At 45.5% G+C, this 22,684-nt stretch overlaps 1 protein-coding gene across 3 annotated transcripts in view; it reads left to right on the top strand.

Moving 5' to 3' along the window:
* Nucleotides 1-429: 429 nt before the first annotated feature.
* The window catches only part of LOC138299833 (chitotriosidase-1-like), a 130,029-nt gene continuing 107,774 nt past the window's right edge, over nt 430-22,684 (top strand). For 2 of the 3 annotated variants that reach the window (XM_069238429.1, XM_069238430.1), the window contains exon 1: nt 430-584. In XM_069238429.1, the coding sequence (XP_069094530.1) occupies nt 560-584 (25 nt within the window). In that variant the 5' untranslated portion in view covers nt 430-559. The remainder of the gene's footprint in view (nt 585-22,684) is intronic. The other variant, XM_069238428.1, reaches the window with a different exon arrangement.

The following is a 22,684-nucleotide window of genomic DNA, read 5'->3' as shown; positions in this document are numbered from 1 at the left end:
CTTACAGAAACTGAGAAGTGCTGGTGGCAATAGCGATCTCGGCACAGAAGGCACTTTAATCCAGTGAGCTGTCTTGAAAATTAAACCTATGCTCCGGATGTCGCCAATGGATGTCCGCAGCAGGTGGTCGAACAATGTTTGATCTGGAGCTGATGATCTCCATTGAGACGCGCGTGGTAGGCACACTGGTGATCTTCTAGAAGTGTGGCACGTGCCCGCATGGATTGCTGACCAGTACTGGAGAGCAGGCTGCAAGCCCCTAAACAACCAGACTTTGTAGCACGTTATAGAGAAGGCCACTTCCCTAATTCAAACTTCCGTAGTGTTTATTGACGATAGCAGCAGTGTTATCTTGGTTTGTGGTGAGTAATGGTTGCAGCCAAAGGATGTGACACTACTGGGTGGGACCTCGGAAGCCCTCAGAGAGGAAGAAGGTAGAGATTTAAAGCACAATACCGGGACGCAGGACCAGCTTAACAGTGAAGAATCATACCGCAGGAAATAGCGCCTCGACTTCATACCGCGGGGCCTACCGCCTCGACTGCAGACCACCCTTAACATGGGGACCGCATTTGTGTGGGCAGGTGAGTTTCAATAGGAAACTTATGAGTGTTTAAATGTAAGTTCTATGTGTAAAATAGGGACATCTAGTGGGCGCTTGGAGGAATTCGTGGCTTGGGCTTACTCACAATGCGGCTTCGGGTTGAGGAGAGAGATCTGCCATCTGTTCCAGGGTGTTTGAGGAAGTGTTGACAGCAACACACTGGCATGTGACACAGCATTGTTATGGCTGGCACGTCTGCACAGGGTGTCAGGTGCATGCGCAGGAGCAGATGCAACCTTAATTCTCTCAGTGCTGCGGGGAAAAGGATGGCCATTCAAAGAGCAGACATAGCTGAGGGCATGCAAGTACTGACAGCAGCAAGGAGATAGCCACAGAAAGTTGACTTTCATGGCAGGCCAAGAACAGTGGCTGTGTAAGAGGGTGGGTGGGGGGGGGGCAATGAAGCTAGTGTGGGACTCCTTAACCTGGTGGGGGAAGGTGCGTGAGATAGTCCATCTCATGGACAAAAGTTGCTGGACAAAACGGGCTCAGGACAGGCCACCACAGAAAAGGTCCATGTGCCTGTATCCCCTGGCTCTACCATGACCAAGGAGTGGGCCATTAAGACTGCCTCTCCTTGCCTAGAACAAATAGGGGCCCTAATGGAGTACCACATGTTGGATCAAAAAAACGGATAGATGGGAGGTTAGGGAGCAGGGAACCTGCTAGCATAGAATATAAGGGCACCTTAGGGAGACAGTGACTCAATTTTCCCTCCATAGGTGCAAGATCCCCAGACCAGATCCCCCCACTCCCAGCGCTTTGGAGCAAGACAGGTGTCGGAAAGTAGCTGCCGGACATAAGGGAGAGAGGGTGGAGAGGTTACCCCCAACTCTGAAACTTCAGGACAGACCCCAAAGACTAGGGGGGGTGAAGGGATTCATGGGTGTCAGGTTGAGGGCTCTGCATAGGCCGTTGCAATACCAGAGGTACATCAGAGGGGTGTAACAGCCATGCAGTGGGTGATAGGGCTGCACCAATGATAAGGACAGTAAGCAGCAGTGTGGAAATGTAGTGACCAGTGATGACATCACTTTGGCGTCTGATAAAGATATTCATGGTGGGGAGAGTACGAAAGTTACAGGTGGTAGCATTTGCGAGACTGGCAGCTGGACTGCTAACGTGGGTAGCCCAACATACCCAAAGCAGGGGTGAGAAGTGTAGTTATGCCCAAGAGGTCAAAAGTTGGAGGGAGTGAGGATGACTATAGAAAAAGGTTTTGGGACAGGGGATGGAGGAATGGCTGAGCTGCAGCCCAGGATGGGGCGAGGTATTTGGCATGAAGGATTACATAGGGAAGTCGCTGTAAAAATGAATGATAGGCGAGAAGCAGTGGATAAGAGGCACAGGTGTTTGGGTGGCCAAGGACAGATTGACCGAGGAAAGAACTTGAGAATATGAAGGATTGGTGGGAAACGTAGTGCCATGCAGTTACGAACATGGAAATGTGGGCGAGAAGGAGGATGGAGAGGAGCACTGAAGAAAGAGATGAAGTTTATGCTTTGAAGACTTTCAGAGGGCCTGGTTGAAATTGTGGGACAAATGTCAGGAAAATAAAGTGCAGAATGAAACGGGGACACAGGAACAGATGCAACAGAGATTGGACCTTGGAATAGGATGTCGTCAGCAATGCTAACAGCCAAAGATAGGGAAAGCGTGCGATACAGGAGAAAGGGACAATGGGAGAGGTGATAGCACAAGTAATAGACGAGGAAGGCTCAAGTTTAGGTGGGAGGGACTAGTGTAAGTGAGCCATCCAAAAAAAGGTGCAACAGGGACAGAGAAGAGAATGACCTTCATGGGCTGTTCAGTGGTTCTTTATGGACCAGTAAAAAAACAATAACATTTGGACAAATGAATACATAGATATGTTTAATCTATTACACGTGGAATCACTGAAAGCCGTTACAGGAACGTGTTATAGCTGGAAACACGGTTCCAAGTGTGGAGGAAAGCACCTCATTGTGCGGGGGTTTAGAGGATAAAGTAGAGGACTGAGTGCCAGGAGCAGTGGGGACGGTCAACGAGTGGTGGGCAAGTACAGCAACTAAATTGAAGTCACTGGAGCAGTGGCTGAAAAAAATAACCCGAAAAACAAGCTGGGAAAGTGGTTAGAAAAGAATGTGTTCATGATTTTCAGGATCCATACGAGGACCCGGGATTGCTCGTTAGGCGGAGAGAACTTGGTTAAGGGCAAAATGGACATTCTACAAAAAAAACAAATGAAGGAGGTGAGAATGCAAAGAATGGCAGGTTCCTTTTACGGCACCCCATGCTCAGGTCTTATTTTCCTTTTAGGTATAGAACCAAATAAAGCAAAATGGGAATTTAGACTAACCCATCACGTTTTTGGCTCAAAGGCAGTTCAGTCAATGATTTTATTGACCATCCAAATGTTCATTAACATATTCAAATATTGACATGGCAGTAGGACTGGTGTCGGCATGTGGAATAAGTGCATAAATGGCGAAAAATGACATTTAATTGGCTTTCTCACTACTGCAACTTCACTCAGTTTTTGGGCATATAGTTTAGGGACAATTGTATGGACAAGGCAATTCCCACTGACTGTTCCATGGACTGAATTGCATTTGAGACTTTCAGTACATTTTTGAAGGGGTGACGAAAGAAGGAACAGGGCCAGATCATGTGCTGCATTATCTTGATGATTTTTTGATGGTTGGAAGGGAATGTGATAGAGGCAAATGCTGCCAGCTGATGAGTGCTTCGGAGAGGATACCAGCATGCTTTGGAGTGTCCCTGGCACCGGAAAAGACTGAAGAACTGTCATATTCTTTAGCAAAGAGCTGGACTTGGGATGCTTATTGAGGCTGGTGGTTGTTCAAAAGAAGTGTGACTTGAAGATATTACAACAGGTACTACCTCATCTGAATTTTGCATGCAATATGTGGCACCTGGCAGAGCCTTTTTGTAGTCACATGGCATTTTAAAAGAAAGGCGTGTCTAGACCTCATCACAAGCCTAAGATTACAAGTCAGATCAGGCAGGCTTTGTTGCTTTGGATTCGTTTTTAAAGGTCTACAACAGAGTGACACTTTTGCTGCAGTCTGACTCAATGATTTGCTCAGTGGGGCTTTTCTTCAATGTATAAGGTTTAGGTGGTTTTGGCCTAATGTGGAAGGGGCGATGGTGCATGAAACAGTGGCCAGAGTCTTGGGCAAAGGAGCAGATTTACTGTAACTTCACTCAGCGCAGCGCAGTAACCAATGTTGTAGCATTTTGTGAAGGGAGAAATGAAGACATTTACATACCTATTAAGATATGGTGTTGTGAGGTCAGTGCCAGAGCTACTGAGCTATGTCCTGCTCTCACCCTAGTGCTGGGGCACAATCAGGCTGCCTAGCACCAGGCAACACCTTTGCACCATAGTGCCAAGATGTCTGCATCATGTCTAGCATAGGTTTTGAACTTACAGGGGATCCTTACAGTATGCAATATTATGCAATATTATGTCTAGACAAAACTTTAAAACTTTTCTTGCTTTGCATGTGGGTAGCACTGTAGAACAAACATCAAAAGTGAGAAAAGTTTTGAGAAATAAAAATGGTTCCCCTTTTTAACACCTTCCTCAAATATATGGTATGTTTTGTTGGTGTCCTGCCTATTTTTTGTGTGATAAGGCTTTATATGAACAAGTTTTGCGCCCGATAGTAAATTCCAGCTAAACATTTATAGCCAGTTTGCGTCAATTTTGTGACACAAACTCAGCACAAAACATTAGTAATGTTAGTTAGTAGACTCCAAAGAATTGAGATCATTAAATTGTTCTTAGTATTGGCAGTTAGATTATGGGGGTGAGTGTACAAAAAGCAAAGTGACCTTTGAAACTGACAAAGAAGCAGCTGTGAAAGTGATTAAGAGAAGGTCAGAAAATGTGTGGGTTGTGCAGCTTTTGAGAGAATTGTTTGTATAATGTTTAGAAGGAATTTCCACTTTCAAGTATGACATAGCAGGAATGGACAGTTCGTCTTGGCTGATTCAATGTCTTGTTCATAGTGAGTATAATTACATGGGTTGGTGCCAAGTCTGAACACCATAGGACTATAATGCCAGAAGGTTTGAGAGAGTGATTAGAATGGGAGACGATTCCTTGACTGTTTCCACAAAAACAGAATACCAGCACGCACGGGAAGAATTATTGAGAAGTAGAGTTAGTCGAAGGCATGCCAACATAAATCAATTAGTGGCCCCACAGTAAAATGAGGTTACCTTCACGATCAACTTGCTTGAATTGTTTTTTTAGCAACAGTGGTAGATGAGAAGTATTTTATATAAATATACGGAATATCAAAATAGAAAAAGGGAGTTAGTTGCACAGGTGACAACAAGACTGTCACGTTGTAGGGCGATATGTCTGGTATAGCATTTCATTGACATATGGGACCCAGGGCTTCCGGAGCTAAAAGGATTTGCTAACATGAAGATGGAGGGGTGGTATCAGACAGAGAGGTGCGGGGAGTTGTTCAGAAGTGTTCGAGGAGTGGACAATGGGAAGCTGACCAGTTTGGGACTCAATCTTTCAGGACTGGAGAGGTCATGTCATGTTTTGTGTTTGGATGAGCGAGGACAGTTCGAAGTGCACTGGCAGGTGGATGTCACAGAGCATGTGGGGTTATGTTCGCCCTGGTTTGCAGTGGAACGAAGCATAAGGGCAAACCTGCAGGATTGTGATTGTTGGGAAGCAAAAATAAGGAAAGTGGGTTTGTAGCCACTCATAGTGGAGAGTGCCACTTGTAACTGCTTCTCTTTAGGCTTTCTGGTCATCCAGATGTTGCGCCAATCCCGTCGTCATCAGCGGGAGAAAGCCACCACGGGTAGAGTGTATGGCTTACCCTGAGTCCTGGGGGCATTGGGGAGAGTGAGTGAGTCGGCAGGCCACGGCCTTCCTTCATGACACTCACCACATGGCAGCTGGCCTCCCCGTTTTGCCTTTAACCCTACATTCCTCTCCCTTGGGCCATGATCCGGGGCAGAGTTCCCTGCTCAGTGATTCTCTTTCTCCCAGAGCTTCACTCATGCCTCTGGGAAGGTTTAAAACGTCCCAATCCAAGATGGCCACTCTCCATAGGGTTATGAAGGGAGCTGCACAGCTTAAAATGGCATGTTAAGCACCTGGTTTTCCTCCTATTTAAGGAGACGAACGCTGGTTACTCGTTGTATTGCAATGCTTTGAGTACTCCACTCGTACTGTTCTTGCTCCTGCCTTCTCAGGCAAAGATTCAATCCTGTTGTCTTTCTGCACTTCAGAACTCCTATTTCCACCTTTTCAATTCCAGCAGCTTTCTTCTCCAGCAGTTGGCCACTCACCATCCAGTGCCATGTCCTTGCCATCAAAGAGGTTTTTTACCCTGAGGCTTTTGCCTCCTATTTTTTCGGGCCTTTTCTATAAGGCACTTTCTGCTTCTCGCTACCCGTGTTGACAGTAAGGTGGCTACTGGAAGGGGTCGCCCTCATCTACCACAGACAAGGACTGTGAAGACCTCGAGGTCCGGATCCAGAAATACACAGAGTGGTTCACAGAGAGTTCACAATGCAGGCATCAAATCAATAATTGGAACTGGGTAAAAAGTGCCTGTTTCACGTGCAAGATGTTATCTCGACTGGCTCTCTGCACATTACAGAATGCACATTAAACATGCCTGCTGGATGTACATTTGTAAGGACAATCACACTCCCATGTATCTGACCAGGCGCATTTCTGCCTTTCTACTCCCACTCTCAGGGCCAGTTGTAAGTAGAAAGCAAATTGCGAGTTGCAATTTGCGAGTCCTTCCGACTCGCAAATTGCAACTCGCAATTTGCTATGCAGAAAGGTGTCTCAGACACCTTCTGCGACTCGCTATGGGGTGGCAAAGACCCACCTCATTAATATTAATGAGGTGGGTCACAGTTTGCGACCCCATAGCGAGTCTAGGTACTCACGGGGATGGTGGCCTGCTGGAGACAGCAGACCACCATGTCCGTGACTGCTTTTAAATAAAGCAGGTTTTTTTTTCTATCTGCAGCCCGTTTTCCTTAAAGGAAAACGAGCTGCACTTAGAAAAAAATACCGAAACCTTTTGTTTCGGTTTTTTTCAGAGTAGGCAGTGGTCCATAGAAAGGAGTGGTCGTCAATCAACACAAATTCAACCTCTAGGAGACTTTTATCAGTGTGGTCATGACACTGTACACAGAACCAGTCACGAGAGTCAGGATAAATGGTTGCTTATCTGACACATTCAAACTAGCCCAGGGGACTAGGCAGGGGTGCCCTCTCTCTACGCTTCTATTTCCATAGGACCACTGCCTGCTCTAAAAAAATACTTTTGTGATCATTCACAAACACTTCAAGTGGATGGTAACTGCGAGTTGATTTGCGACCGCTTTCGCGGTCGCAAATCAACTTACATCGCGGTGCGAGTCACAAATAGGAAGGGAACACCCCTTCCTATTTGCGAGTCGGAAACACATTTTGCGAGTCGGTTCCGACTCGCAAAATGTGTTTCTGCATCGCGCGCAGGCATTAGCGCCTCGCAAATGCCGTTTTTAGCTGTTTGCGAGGCTCTAATGCCTTGCTACATCTGGCCCTCACTTTGCTGTCAGTCACAAAACTGGTTATAGCTTGCCTGAGGTAGACTAAAAGTGAGTGAGCATTCACAGTTCAGGGCCTGGACTCTCAGAACTAACCTTCTGAATTTTCTCAGGAGGTCTACCAACTTTTCTATATTCTGTACAGCTCTAAAAACACCTGTTTTAAGGAAGCCCAATGCTTCGGGTAGTGTGTGCCACATAAGTGTAATGTAGATGCAGACAGACAGCTTGACAGATAGACAGGTCTGATATCTTCTGAAGTCCCTGAATTAAATCAGCTGGTAGACCCAAATACAAACAATTAGGATAATCCAGTTTGGATGTCAGCAAGGCATCAACAATCATTTTACGTGTGGCATCCGGCACTAAATGGAGCATCCTTTTTAGCAAGAATACCAAATTATATTTTTGCCCATGTGGCATAAAACTCTCCATTTGCGTGGTCGTCATCATTTTGGAGAACGTTCCTGTGGAGGGTTTTTGGGTTGAAAATCATAGCTGACTGTCATTCTCATGTGGTATTCATGAGCTTCAGAGTGCCTTGTGGGGTGAGGAGGGTCCAGTGCTCCACGATCAGTTGGTGATTGGCATCTGTGGTGGTGCTGGTGGGTGGGGGGGGGCAGACATTTGCTTGCAAATCCTTCGTATTGTCCTGAATTTTCCAGTGGAAGTAGGTGGCGAGGCTGTCGCAGAGGTCTTGAGAAGGTGGTATGTCTGGTGTCTGTGTCGAGTTTTGTCAATTCCTTGAATATGGTGAAAAAGTTCCTTGCTGTTGTGCGCGTTGGTGTAGATTCTCTCCTGAATGGCTGATTTTCTAGTTGACCTGATGAGACAGTGGTGTGAGGTGACGGCGTCTTTGAAGGCTTTGTGGTCTGTTGAGCTCTTACTGCTTCTCCACTTTCTCTCGAGTCGTCTGCATGCGCTGTTGGATTCTCGGAGGTTGGGGGAGAACCAGCTGGGTCTCCTGTGGAGTTGATTGCTGGGGGGTTTCCCTAGTGGACTAGGGTGTTGCTGCGCTCATGATCCATTGGTGGAGGTTGTGGGCTAAGGCATTGGTGTCCGCGGTGTCTGGTGGTGGGGAGTAGTGGAGCGTGGTTGTGAGCTGGGCTTCGGTGACCTTGGTCCAGTTCCGTCGAGGGGGGCAGTGGGCATGGCACTGTTCGACCATCTTGGTGAAGGAGAAATGGACGCAGTGGTGGTCGGTCCAGTGGAGTTCCGAGGTGTGAGAGAAGGAGATGTGGAGGAGAAGACTGGGTCGAGGGTGTGTCCTGCTGCGTGAGGAGGTTGACCGGTTGCTTGAGTCCGAGGGTGGCAAGGTTCTCCATGAGGGTAGAGGTGTTCAGGTCACTGTGGTTGTTGAGGTGAAAGTTGAGGTCTTCGAGGAGTATGTAGTCCGTTGAGGTGAGGGCATAGGGAGCAATTAAGTTGGCCAGTGCTTCACTGAAGGGTGGTTGGGGTCCATGCGTCTGTAGATAAGGATTCTGCGGAGGGTGGTGTTTGGATTAGTCTGAATCTGAAAGTGCAGGTGTTCGGCGACAGGGGTCTTGACATCGATGCTGGCTGTGAGGCGGAGTGAGTTTTTGTGAACAATGGTGACACCTTCTCCTGGTCGGTTGACACGACCTTGATGTATGATCTTGTAGCCTGTCAGGGATGGCAATGGTGATGTCCGGTGCTGAGGAGGTGGTAATCCAGGTCTCTGTGAAGTAGGCGACATCAGGGGCAATGGAGTCAAGGGGGTCCCAAACTTCTATTGCATGCTTGATGAGGGATCTGGTGTTGAGCAGTACATAATGTGCAAGATCAGGATAGAGACACCAGAGCTATCTCACAGGTTCAGCCTTTGAGATTGACCGTTCTGCTGTCTGCTGACTGAGGTTACACAGACTGAACAGTCACAGGCTGAAGACAACATGACTATACCTCAGATGAATCTGACTGACAGGCTTTATATTTAGTCAGCAGGTCTATCCATCAGAAGATACAGAACTGAACCTCACACAGCAGAACTACTCATTAAGTTGCATAGAATATGCACATGTTTTTGTTAACCCTGGTCCACCGGTGGCTCTTGGCTCGAGGTCTGGTGATGGGGATTTTTTATGTACCTGGTCACCTCTGAACTGCTGTCTCCCTGAGGACATCAATGTGGCATGCCATGGATTCTCCCAGGTTGAACCTTTGGGCAGCTATCACTACAGCAGCTGTTTCCACCATTGCCACCCGGGTGCTATGCAATCACCACACATAACTCCTGACACCTAAGATCTGTTGTTCCCTTTGACTGCAAGGACTCTCTCTGCCACTCCTTTCTCAAACCAGTACCTGGATGCCAGACATGATAAGGCAAAGGAATAGTGCGTCATGATTACAATGTCCCCAACCCCCGCCCTGGTGTGCGTGTGCCGCTGCCTGAATGTGCTACATAAGCATAAGGAAATAAATCATGCAATGCCACTTAACATTCTCAGCTTTCAGACCATACATCACAGTGGCTGCCCAGAACCAGCTGCTACGCAAGTGGCCTTTCTTATGCAATTTGGTGGGGAACCTGATAAGGAAAACCAGTGACCCACTATACACATCAACATTGTAATTTAACAGTCAACCGTCTAGCATTTACTGAGCTATTGAATTTTAAGTGATTACATTATTTACTAAAATAATTAGAGCTGGTTGGACAATCAAATGTGTTGTGTATTATTTATGTGTTTACAGTACCTGAGTCTTCGAATGGTATGACTAACTTTCAAGAGTATTAGTCACTCTCTAAATCAATCCCTACAAAAAGGCACTTGACAATTCAGTCAGCTTAAGGGAAGTACCTGGCTCCTGTCTTTGCAAGGACGAAAAGCAAAACCTGTTACAAGAATTGCCAAGCTGACCTTGAGTACCAAATTCCTCAGAGAAATGCCCTGAAAGGTTTTGCACTTTTTTGCATGCAATTTGACAACTTGTTCACTGAGTTTCACTGCCAACTATTACAAGGTAAAACCCATTTATAAGAAAGCATGCTAATACCAGTGGAAATTAGATTTGTAGTCAGTTCCAAGTGGGTGCAACTGGTAAAATGAGCACAAATTCCATTTGCACACAATTGGTTTGCTCATACATGGGTCTTCATGCCATCAACAGCTTTTATGCATAATCCTTGCTTTTCCTTGCTCCTTTTTCTAACCTATTTGCTCGGATCTCACTACTTTCACTTTCTTCTCCTTTCACTTTTACTCCCTCACATTATCGATAATGCCAATACAGGATTGTCTTTTGCAACACAAACTCTTGTGAATCTTCTCAGAATCTCCATTGAATTTGTGTAGCAGTTTCAGCCCAGTGATTGAACGCACACCAGTGCTTAATTTGTAAATAAAAACGTGCCGTTGCTTAAAGCTCTCCTCTTAAACATGCGGCTGCGGCAATTAAACGTGCGAGAACAGAATGCTGGGGTAGCGCAATCCTGAAGCCATTTCGGGCCTCTTTAATTCATTTACAGCCACTTTCTGCCCCTTCAGCTCAGTCCTTCAGCTTTCTGCTTTCTCTCTTTGTGACGCTTTTTTCGTTTTTCGCCGTATTTCCCACGTGTCTTTTGCTTGCAGTAAATGCTTGAGACAGAAAAATAAGTGCCGCCCTCAAAAACAAGTGCCGGTGCTGATGACGCAGAAACCAAGGTTTTACATTTATTAGCGCATAAACGTAGTGCCGCAATAATCAAGTGTGACTTTAACCGAATTAATAAAGATTGTACGGGGACAAAAGTGCCCTCAGAGTAGTTCGCCAACATTTATAAGCGTGCTTTATATAACGTGATGTATTAGAATTGTACTAATCTGACATAACCGTAAACGTGTGCCATGATTTGCTTGTTTGAAATGTTTTAACTTAGCATAACTTTAGTGGAGGCTTCGGCCTAGTTGCCTTGTCTCACGGTTTAGATGCTCGTGTTTTTCTAATGTGCTAATAAAACGTGTATTCTTGCTTGAAGCTGTACTTTTCCAGTGAGATCGGTTCACATGCTTATCTTTAAGGTTTCGTGCCAGCCTGGCATCTTCTTCTTTGCTCCAAGGTCAATCTGCAGGTGCAGACAATGGAAGCTCTGGAAGTGAGTTAATTGGTAAAATATGTTGCAACTTACGTTCCCGACTCCAAGGATAATGTATGCCTAGGTAGAAGCTTGTGAATTGTTGTTTTTGATTGGACAATTTGAAGCCAACCTATGAACCCTCCAATGGAAGACCCTACTGGATTTGAACTGTTGATTATTTAAACCTGGTGCACAAGAAGAAAGCGGACATTACCCACTGCACCCATTGAGGACATTATTGCCCATTGCAGCCATTATGGCCCATCTTGCCGACCTCGTCATTTTGCCATCTTCTACGATGCCAATTGATGTTCGACGCCATTTTGAATGAGACTTTGATGCTTTCTCTAATCAAGAGAAACAGACTCTAAGTAATTCTCGCTCTAGAGACTTTAACTTTGATCTGCCCCTTTGCATAAAGTAGTAGTTTTGTCCTTTTATCTTGCCACTGTGAGGCAATTGCCCCGTCCACCCTGCCCCCTTTGCCCCGTCCCATGCTGATCGAAACCGGTACCTGTGAGACGAAGACTTCCTTGAATGCTGATTGAATTTGGTAAATATGAAAGGAAAATGTACAATTGCATTGTGTTTCTTTTTAGGTAACCAACTGCTGATTTTTGATAAGAGCCCTAGTTAGGAGTTTTCCAAATCAATGTTGCTAAATTGTTTTTTGCATGAAGTCCCACATGCAGATGCTAATTTGAGGTTAGATGAGGATTCATTTGTTGCACGATGCAATTTGAGACCTTGTTATGCTGACTAATGTAAGCAAATTAGCCCATTACAGATTATAGTTTTAGTGGTTTGCGTTGCTATTATCGAATGCATTGTTATTCAAATGCTGCATAGATTGCATCTTTTTCGCCGTTATGGACAGCTATTAATGTTCATTTACATATATCATTTGGTGTTGAGACACATTTATATCGTGCTAGCTTTGTTAATATAGGGAAATAAATTCATTAACTTTGAATGAACCGGTGTGGTTATTCATGGCCGAAAGGTCATGGTTCGCCGAAATGTTTTCTGGATTAATTGTGAAGTGTTATGTTGATCAGGGCATTGCTTATGTTCGTTATTGATTATTGATTTGATTAAATTGACTAATCTCGGGTGAAGAGAGCCCCACTTGGTCAAAAGATTCATCGACCCAAGAGCGTCCAAATACAGGTAATTTATTAGGACGGAACGCTCTATCAGTAGATGGTAGCAGAGGATGGTTTCGCCCTTTGGGACCCCACTCGAGAGGTAATGGTTTCGCCCTTTGGGACCCCACTCGAGAGGTAACGGTTTCGCCCTTTGGGACCCCACTCGAGAGGTAACGGTTGCGCCCTTTGGGACCCCGCTCGAGAGGTAACGGTTGCGCTCTTTGAGACCCCACTCGAGAGGTATATGGTGTTGAATTAGATTTTTCTTGGGTAAAACAGATTGAGAGAATGATGATGCCCTAAGTCCCCCACGACTTTCCCGGGATCTCGGAGCTTGCGAATGGAGAGAATGGAGGTGTGAAATCGGCGTTGGCGGTACTAGTGACGGTATGAGTGAAGTCAGGGTTTTGCGCTTGCACAGCTTATTGCCGCAGATTGTTTGAAAAGGTTGCGAGGATTTTAGAGAATAGCGGAGGTGCGACTCCGAGTGTGAGAGTAGGGAAGTCGTCGAACTTCATGTGCATGTAGCGCTTTGTGCAGAAAAAGGTCCACGTGGTTGTTGTTGTTGAGACGGGCCCTGCGAGGTCAAGAGACTCCGGAGTATGTTGAAAAGTGTATGAGACACTTGTTTTATGTTGTGGTCTGGTCGGTTTAATAGGTTGACCGAGCGTGGTCAACGAGTCGGTACGTGTGTTAAGGGAGTGAAAGAAAACTTCGACTTCGGGCTTTGACAAATTCTAAGTGCACTAGAATAGATCATTGACAAGTTGAGAGCAGAGTCTGCGGGTCAGGATTTGCTTGCGAAAGTGGGGACCGAGAAAGATGGAATAACTGCCGAGGCTAGTGAAAAATCCCTAAGGTCCTGAAGCGATTGTGTTACCCTTCCTGTAGTAAACCGACAGATCTGTTTTATTATTATTTGGTTGCTCGCGATACATGCCAGAAGTTGTTACGAGAGGAGCGGAGTGAAGGAGGACAAGCCGCGAGGCTTTGTCAGCCGCAGTGTGTGTGAGTGTGACGTCACTAGGAGCCGCGCTGGGATAGGTTGGTTGCAAAGAAGGGCCGCGCACGGATTGGACGCAGTCCGTGGGGCTCGATTGGAAGGGGAAAGGCAAGCGAAGAGTATTCCGGGAATTAAAGTCACTTATTGATTACAAACTTTGTGAAATAAAAGATGAGAAAATGAAATTTTTTAAAGCATTAAAGAGTGCGATGAAGGGGGAGTCTTACATTAAAGCGAGCGTAGGAGAGGAGACGCCACCCGAAGGTACACCAGCTTACATTGTAATGGAGGAAAGGGGGGTAGCTCCGTGCCTTTGGATAAAGCAATGGCACAAGCTGACAGAGAGACATGGGAGCGTAGCGTTCCCGATCCATGGGACATTCAATATAAGGATCCTAGAGAATTTGAGATTCACGATGTACGACATGAAGGTACCTCCAAGGCCAGCACAGTTTGAGGCTCTAGCGATTTGGGAACTAATGGCTAGACAGCAACAGCAAAAGAAGTTCGAGACCAGGATAAGAAAGGTTGAAAAGGCACTAGCGGACGCTAGGTGGGATAATGCACAGAAGGTGTGGAGGTCAGATATATTGCAGGGGATAAAATTGTTTCCCGCAATTGCTAAGGAAGAAGAGGCGACAGGCAAGAAAGCTACCTGTAAGACAAACAGGAGGTGTTCCAAAGACAGAGAGGACGAGGAAAAGTTAAGGAGAGAAGACGAGTCAGAGGATGAGGAGTTCATCATGCAATTGCTGAACGACCGTCCACCACCTTATGCAGAGAGTGAACAAGGTCCAAGTACCAGTTCTGCCCCTCCGGCACCGGTACAAAATAATGAAACTCCGAGTTCAGAAACGCCATCGGGATCTAAGGACCCGAGTTTACTGTTCACCCCGCAGATACCGCAGGTCAGGAGAATATATCCAGATGTGCCTATATTGAAAACAGCAGAAAATTATCAGCCGCAGGTCCCAAGGTACTACAGCAGTGACAACAGTACGGGAATGATTCTAGATCCAACCGTAATGGGAGTACAGAATGGTCGCAACCCAACATTGGCACAAGCTGAATCAACCCAGTTTTTGATGCCTCAAAAGCAGATGCAGGGGGGAACCGCACATGCTCAGATGACGGGGAGTCAGACGGGCATGCCGGCAATGATGACCCATAGTGTGGGAATGAACATGCCTCAGAACCTGGGGAATGGACAGAACCCAGATGCGATATCCCTACCCATTACTGTAGGTCCACCGGTACCTTTGTACATTCAGCCTAACTCAGGTATGAGCGGTCAAGGATCAATGGTGCAGAGTGGGACGGAAAGGAGGTGCATAGAAAACACTCCAGAGACAACTCCGATAGCGGCTCTGCCAACTGGATCTGGGTCCTTGATGGAGTTTAGTCCCATATGTGCTCAGTCAACAGTGGTGAGGTCGAGTCCCCCACTGATGATACCGCTATCATCGAACACTGAAAAGTTGCCGCAACCATCAATGGCAGTCGATGTGAATGCTACACTGATGGGGTTGAATGCGCAACAGCTGACACAGTGGTTCAACAGTCTGAATTCCACACAAAGCTCAACCAGTGGGAAGGGAGAAGACTATCTGAATAAGGTCAGGTTGAACATGAAAGCAGAAGAATTGGTGGAAGGGACTATGGGTTTGAATAGGTTAGAGTCCTACTCGGAAGAAGAGCTGAGGTATCTATGTCCTAGGATTACGAGAGAATTGAACAAGGTACATAGAAGGTTGCAAGAAATAGCTGACAAAAACGGGGTTGAGATAGACAAGACAAAACACTTGAGCAGGAGCTATAGATTGGATTTCGGGACCACAGACTTTGAACACATGAGGTCAGCAGGCATGAAAACGCACCTTAGAGAATTGCTGCAGAGTGCACAAGTGTGGAGGTGCTTAGACAAATGGGAAAGCAGATGGGCAAAGAAAAAGGAAAAGAGGAAAGACAGTGTCCCAGAGCACAACGAGAAAAGATCACAGAGTAGTGATGCAATAACCATGTTACCAATGAGGGAGACAGCAGGGGGAAAATTAATACATGTACCGTGGCACAGAAGCGACATTCAGTCTTTTACGGATGATTTTCCCAAACTGAGAGAGAAACCGATTGAATGGTATCAACAGACTGATAGGTTTGTGAAGCTTGCAAAATGTCTTTGGGAAGACCTGAACACCATCTTTGAGATTGTGGTTCCGGCAGATTTGTGGGAAGACTGCAAAAGGGCTGTAGGTTGGCCGACAAGTGAACCAGAGAGACACAGGGATACGGGTGCACCATCAACTATGGTAATGAGCTTGTACTATAAGGTGATTGAGCATTTGAAGACGAAGGTTGCCGCGAAAAATGTGGATTGGCAGAAGATTGATCGAACTGCCCAAGAGGCTAAAGATTCGATTCATGGTTACTATGAGAGGTTGTTGAAGGCGTTCAAGAACTACAGTGGCACGGAAACAATAGAGGCGAAGGACATGCTTCATTTTGTGTTTAGATTTGTGGAAGGGCTGAGACCAGAGATAAGTCAGATGATAAAGACGCATTTGATTTGTTGGCAGTCGAAACCTATTGATGAGGTGTTGAATTATGCGAAATACTGTAGCGACGAAATTGAAGTGAAACAGAAAAGGTTGAAAGAGAAAGTGATGGTGATGCAACTTAAAGCAGCTCAGACAGGTCTGCAAGGGTTGCAAGGGTTCCAACAGCAGATACCGCAGCCGCAGGGAAACATGGTGTTTCAGCCACAGGCGAGAGGCAGAGGCAGAGGAGGCTTTGGGAGTAATGGTCCGGATTTGAACACTGTTGCGATTCCGAATGGTGTGCAGGCAATGAAAAGGGTGATGCCGTGTCACGTGTGCGGAATCGTCGGGCATTGGAAACGCGAGTGCCCGATGGTGGTGCAGGAAGGTGCAGGTGTTGGTCAGCAAAACAATGATGTCAATGCATTCCAGACATGGAGGGGACCGAAAATGAGAGGTCCAAACCCAAATTTTCAGACCATAAATCAGCTGCAGGGATTGCAGCCCATGCAGCCGCAGCAGATGCAGATGCCCCGTATTCAGATGACGCAAATGCAGCCAATGCAACAGCAGTTTCCCATGGTACCTAATCAGCAAATGCAAATACCTTTGGCACCAGTGAGTCAGCAGCAAGTGATGGTTCCTCCACAGGTCTCGGGTCAGGTGATGAATACAAATGGCACCGTACAACAGTTCCCATTACACAGTGAGAATGGAATAAACAATGTATGGGAGAGTGAAAGTTCAGATGAGGAGGGAAATTGTGTGCTTGCAGCATCCTTGGAAGTTGATCAAAAGGGTCCATATGTGGAGGGAAGAGTTATGGGTCATCGTGTTTCATTCTTGGTTGACACAGGAGCCACACGTTCAACTGTTAGGAGCACTGAAGTACCAAATTTGCCACTCTCAGGGAGAACAGTTCAAGTAGTGGGAGTAGCAAACAGGCACCTGACGAACCCAATCACAGATCCAGTACAAGTCAGAATTGGTAACTATCAAGGGTCACATAATTTTGTGGTATGTGACTCAAGCCCGATAGCACTGTTAGGGAGAGACCTATTGTGCAAATTGGGATGTTCGATTATGTGTTCGAACGATGGAATTAGAATTCAGACGAGCAGTGATGGGGAAGAAGAGGACAGTGTAGAAGGGGATGAGATGGAAACTGTCGATGAAGAATATCCTCTGATTAACCTTTTTCCGATGATAACTGAAGAAGATATTCCAGCTGAATTACAGGAAACAGTCGGAAAGGAAGTGTGGGATATGACAGGAAAAGAGGTGGGATTGGTGAAAGGAGTGGAACCAGTGAAAGTGACCGTAAAACCCAATGTAACCTTTCCCCAGACCCCACAATACCACATGGCACAAGACACCCTCATGAAAGTCGCCCAACTCATTGACGAGTTTGTAAAACAGGGAGTACTGAAAGAAGTGTTAAGCAGTCCATGTAATTCACCAATCATGGGACTAATAAAGCCGAGTGGAAAGGTCCGAATCGTGCAGGACTTGAGGAAAATAAATGACATCATAATTAAATGCTGCTCTGTAGTACCGAATCCAGCTGTGATAATGTTTCAAGTCCCTTGCGATGCCGAGTGGTTCTCAGTCATTGACTTGTCACAAGCATTCTTTTCGGTGCCTCTTCATGAGGACAGCCAATTTCTCTTTTGTTTCAAATTCTTAGACAGAGTTTACAGTCGGTGTCGAATTCCTCAAGGGTTTTCGGAGTCACCGTCAATTTTCAATCAGATTCTAAAGAAAGACTTGGAAGCGTTAGAATTGCCATTCGAGTCAACACTAGTACAGTACATCGATGACTTACTGATTGCATCTAAGACAGAAAGTGGCTGCACAGCCGACACCATTGCTCTACTGAACCATTTGGGAAGGAATGGACACAAGGTGTCTCCTTCAAAGTTGCAGTTCTGTCAGAAGAAAGTAAAATACTTGGGTCATCAAATAGAGAAAGGGTCACGGAGAATAATGAAGGAAAGAATAACAAGTGTACTTCAAATGAGTCCACCAAAGACGAGGAGGGAGGTGAGGAAGTTTTTGGGGATGGTGAGCTACTGTCGCCAGTGGATTCCCAACTTTTCAACTCTAGCAAAGCCTTTACTGAAACTGACCCAGAAGGATGCCTTGGATGAAATTGAGCTGAAAGGAGATGAGATGGATGCTTTTATTGAATTGAAAGAATGCATGTGCAGGGCTCCAGCTTTAGGTATGCCTGATTACGCAAAGCCTTTCACATTGTTTTGTCATGAACGTGATGCATGTTCTTTGTCTGTCTTGACCCAAGCCCATGGTGGCATAAACAGACCAGTAGCGTATTTTTCAGCTACTTTGGATCCGGTCGCAGCAGCACTGCCAGGGTGTTTGCGCGCCGTAGCAGCAGTTGGTATCAGCCTCACTCAGAGTGAAGGAATAGTGATGGGACACCCATTAACAGTCATGGTCCCTCACTCAGTTGAGATACTTTTGACCCGCTCCCGAACGCAACACATGACTGGAGCAAGACTCACAAGGTATGAAACAATAATTCTGGGCTCACCGAATGTGCAGCTGAAAAGGTGCACTACGTTGAATCCAGCAACCTTGCTTCCCGATGAAAATGCTGAAATTGAGAACGCTGAAGACGTCGAGCACGACTGCCTTCAGGTGACTGAATTTTGCACAAAACCCCGACCTGATATTAGGGATACTAAGCTTGATGAAAATGACCATATTATTTTTGTTGATGGTTCATGTCTAAGAGATGGGTTGGGAATTTTGAAAGCAGGATATGCTGTATGTACTGTAACAGGTGTCTTGGAAGCATCCTGGCTTCAAGGAGTCTATTCCGCACAAGTAGCAGAGCTTGTAGCCCTTACAAGAGCATGCCAACTGTCTACATTGATGAAGGTTACCATTTACACTGACAGTCAGTACGGGTTTGGAATTGTGCACGACTTTGGGCAACTATGGTCACAGAGAGGTTTCCTGACCTCTTCAGGGTCCCCAGTGAAAAACGGGGAGAGAATAAGGGAATTGTTACACGCCATTCAGATGCCAGCCGAAATTGCAGTGGTAAAGTGTAGTGCTCATACAAAAGGACAGGACTATGTTTCCCTGGGAAATGCATATGCGGATCAAGTCGCAAGATTTTGTGCCTTGAACTGTATATTGCTCAGGGATGAATGGAATTTGATAAGTGAACCAGAACTCGAACCAGCTGAAGCATTTGCCTTGAAGGTCGTGGATACAATGGATGAACTAAAAGCATTACAGAATAGCGTCAGGGAGGATGAAAGAGTTTCCTGGATTAAGTCACAATGTACAAGGAGACCAGATGAGTTATGGGTTTCAAATGAAGGAAAATTTGTTTTACCAAATAGTCTCTTATCGCAGCTAGCGCGGTTCTATCATTGGCAGGCTCACCTAGGGAGAGATGCCATGAGAAGATTGTTCAAAACTGATTGGTTTAACCCCAGATTCCGTCAAGTTGCAGAAGCAGTTTGCCATCGTTGTGTCATTTGTCAGCAGATGAACCCAGGAAAGGGAACGGTTGTGAACGTGAGCCACATTGGCAGGGCGGGTGGCCCGTTCAGCAGAATGCAGATGGACTTTATTGAGATGCCTGTGCATGGAGGTCTGAAGTATGTGTTGGTGATTGTGTGCATTTTTAGTCACTGGATTGAAGCATACCCCACACGTAGAAATGACAGCCTTACAGTTGCAAAACTATTGTTGAGGGAGTTGATACCACGTTTCGGATTCCCGATCTCTTTAGAATCAGATAGAGGAAGTCACTTCAATAACGAGGTGATAAAAATCCTTTGCGCAGCGCTGAACATTGAGCAAAAACTGCATTGTAGCTATCGCCCTGAAGCCTCAGGACTGGTGGAACAGATGAATGGTACACTGAAATCAAGAATGGCGAAAATATGTGCATCGACAAATTTGAAATGGCCTGACGCATTGCCTTTGGTGTTAATGTCAATGAGAAACACCCCTGACAGAAAGACTGGATTGTCCCCGCACGAAATTCTCATGGGCAGGGCCATGAGACTTCCTGCAGTTCCCGCAAACGCGCTTTTGAATATTACAGATGATATGGTGTTAGACTACTGCAAAGGTCTGGCTGACGTGGTTCGCTCTTTCTCTCACCAGGTGGAAGCAACCACCTTGTCACCGATCCAAGGTCCAGGACACACACTGAAAGCAGGTGACTGGGTCGTGATAAAGAAGCACGTGAGGAAGTCGTGTCTGGAACCCCGTTGGAAAGGCCCTTTCCAAGTGATCCTGACGACCACTACCGCTGTGAAGTGTGCGGGAGTTCCCAACTGGATTCACGCCAGTCATACAAAAAAGGTGTTGTGTCCCACAGATGAGGAAGTTGAAGCGCTGAAACTGCCAGTACCTGATAACAAAGTGCCGAGCGCTGAGACAGAGCAAAACAGAACTAGAAGCGAACAGGCAGAAATAGAAGAGAGAGAAATATTCTCTGAGGACGAAACAACCGATTCACTTGGGGAAGACCAAGGAGAAACCTCAGACAGCGACGAAGCAGCTGAAGGTAACAAAGAGCCTGAAGCAGCTGAAGGTAACAAAGAGCCTGAAGAAAGTAACGATGACAAAGGGCTCGAAAGAGGTGAAGAAGCAGGAGAGCCTGATCAGAGGAGGGCTTTCCCAGAAGCAGACGGTACAGAAAAAGAAAAGAAAAACCTGATTGACTCCCCAGAAGGAGGGGACAAGGCAGAACAGAACGAAACTGTTCAAACTTCCTCAGAAGAGATCGCAGGTCCATCAAGTGGACACAGTGCAAAGAGAAGACCAAGTATATCACAAGTAAAACTAAGAACTAGAGAAACGTTGAACGACAGTGAAGGGCCAAGAGTGAAAGAGAAAAGAAAGGAAGTGTCTGTCGTGGTACCAACATCAAGTGAAGAAAAAGACTTGGCCAAAGAGGAAAGTACCAGTGAGGCAGAATCGAAGAGAGATGCAAAATTGAAAAGGAAAAGGATACCAAACAGGAGATATTCCGGTCCAGAATGGGCATATGTAGTCAATGACAATTGGACCGACGAATTTGTATCTCTTAGCCTCGAGAACGAAGAAGAAGAGATACCAATGGAAAAGAAAAGTTTTATGGACACTATTGATTGAAAGGGTGATAAATGACATTGCTTGCTATAATCTAACGTGATACAACCAGCTGAGACATTGCTAAACCGGATGAGACATTTGCTAACTTGATAAGACTTTGATAACCTGATTGACTCTTAAACCCGATTTGAGACAACGTTGCTAACTGATAAAAGACTGAGTTATTGCCGAATTGAGACAAATGCTGCTAACCGATAAGTGACTGGGCTCCTGAAGAAAACTGTGTGAACATTGCGCTCGTTCAGCTTTGATACTAATTGCTAAATCGTTTCTTTATAAGTGCTTCTAGCTCTCTGATTCTATACAGATCATGACTAAGTACGCTACACAAAACAGTAGAGTGAAATATTGTAAATATGCGTGTATAGGCTTGATAACTGCATGTGTACTAATAATAATGGCAATAGTGCTTGCAACGCATGGTAAGGGTGAGAATGAGAAAATTGATGCTTCTACTTCTGCTCCTGTTACTGTCACTGAACTAACCGCATTGAAAAGACTAGAATTAGATGAGAGACACTTGCATGATAAGAAGGAACTTTCGTATAATGTTTTCTATCGCCTACTAACAGAATATGTTGAGACTATGGATGCGAAAGATTGTTATGTGTGTACACAGATACCGACATCGGTAACGGAAGGGGTGACTTATCACCACATGCCTCTTACATATGGGATTACATGTAGTTTAGTAACTTCTAGATTTTATGGTCAAACTAACATACAGTATTTTTATTCAAATTATGATGTTATCTTTGCATATGTTCCTATAATAACGCAACTAAGCCAGATTGCTAAAGATTGGGATGCTAAAATAATGAGGGAATTTTTCGAGCCAATGCAACCTTTTGAAACAGCTCACGCTCATAGGGAAAACCTTACCTGCTCGCTCTCTGCAGTAGAAATAAGCTTTTTAGATCGCACAGATGATAGAAGGGCACAAATGAATGCGAAATTAGAAAAAGAGCTAAGTAAGAGGACTTCAGTAGATAATTATGCTTTTGCCGCAATAAAAACACAAGGAAAAATAGCTTTAGACGCTTGGCATGTAGGGAAATTTTGTATATATCGTGGTGAATCTTATTATGATAACATTTTCGTGGGAGCGAGTGAATGTAAACATACGTTTATCTTTAAGGCCAAATGGACATTCATGCTGAACGGACTTTGTGTATATTACATTTGTGGGCATAATGCCTATTATCGTCTTCCAAAGGGATGGTGGGGGAGATGTTATTTGGGTATAGTGTTCCCAAAGGTTTATCAACTGGATGACCTATCGGTGATTCCAAAGACGTCTGAATCTCATCGTATCCAGAAAAGAGAGACTGCAGCTGCTGTGGTAGGAGATATATTTGGAGCCATGATTCCTTCATTGGGAGTTGTGTTGAATTCCATCAAAATAAGAAAGTTGTCTACTATAGTGGATAACATGTTGACAAAGTTTTCAGGTGCTATAATCCTGATGGATGCTGAACTTGCAGCAGAAAGAGCTATGACTCTTCAAAACAGGCTTGCCCTAGACATTCTTTTAGCAAAGGATGGCGGCGTTTGCAAAATGCTTGGTGCGCGTCA

Source organism: Pleurodeles waltl, chromosome 6, assembly GCF_031143425.1.
Source record: "Pleurodeles waltl isolate 20211129_DDA chromosome 6, aPleWal1.hap1.20221129, whole genome shotgun sequence".
Lineage (NCBI taxonomy): Eukaryota > Metazoa > Chordata > Amphibia > Caudata > Salamandridae > Pleurodeles > Pleurodeles waltl.
This window is presented reverse-complemented; position numbering and strand designations above follow the sequence as displayed.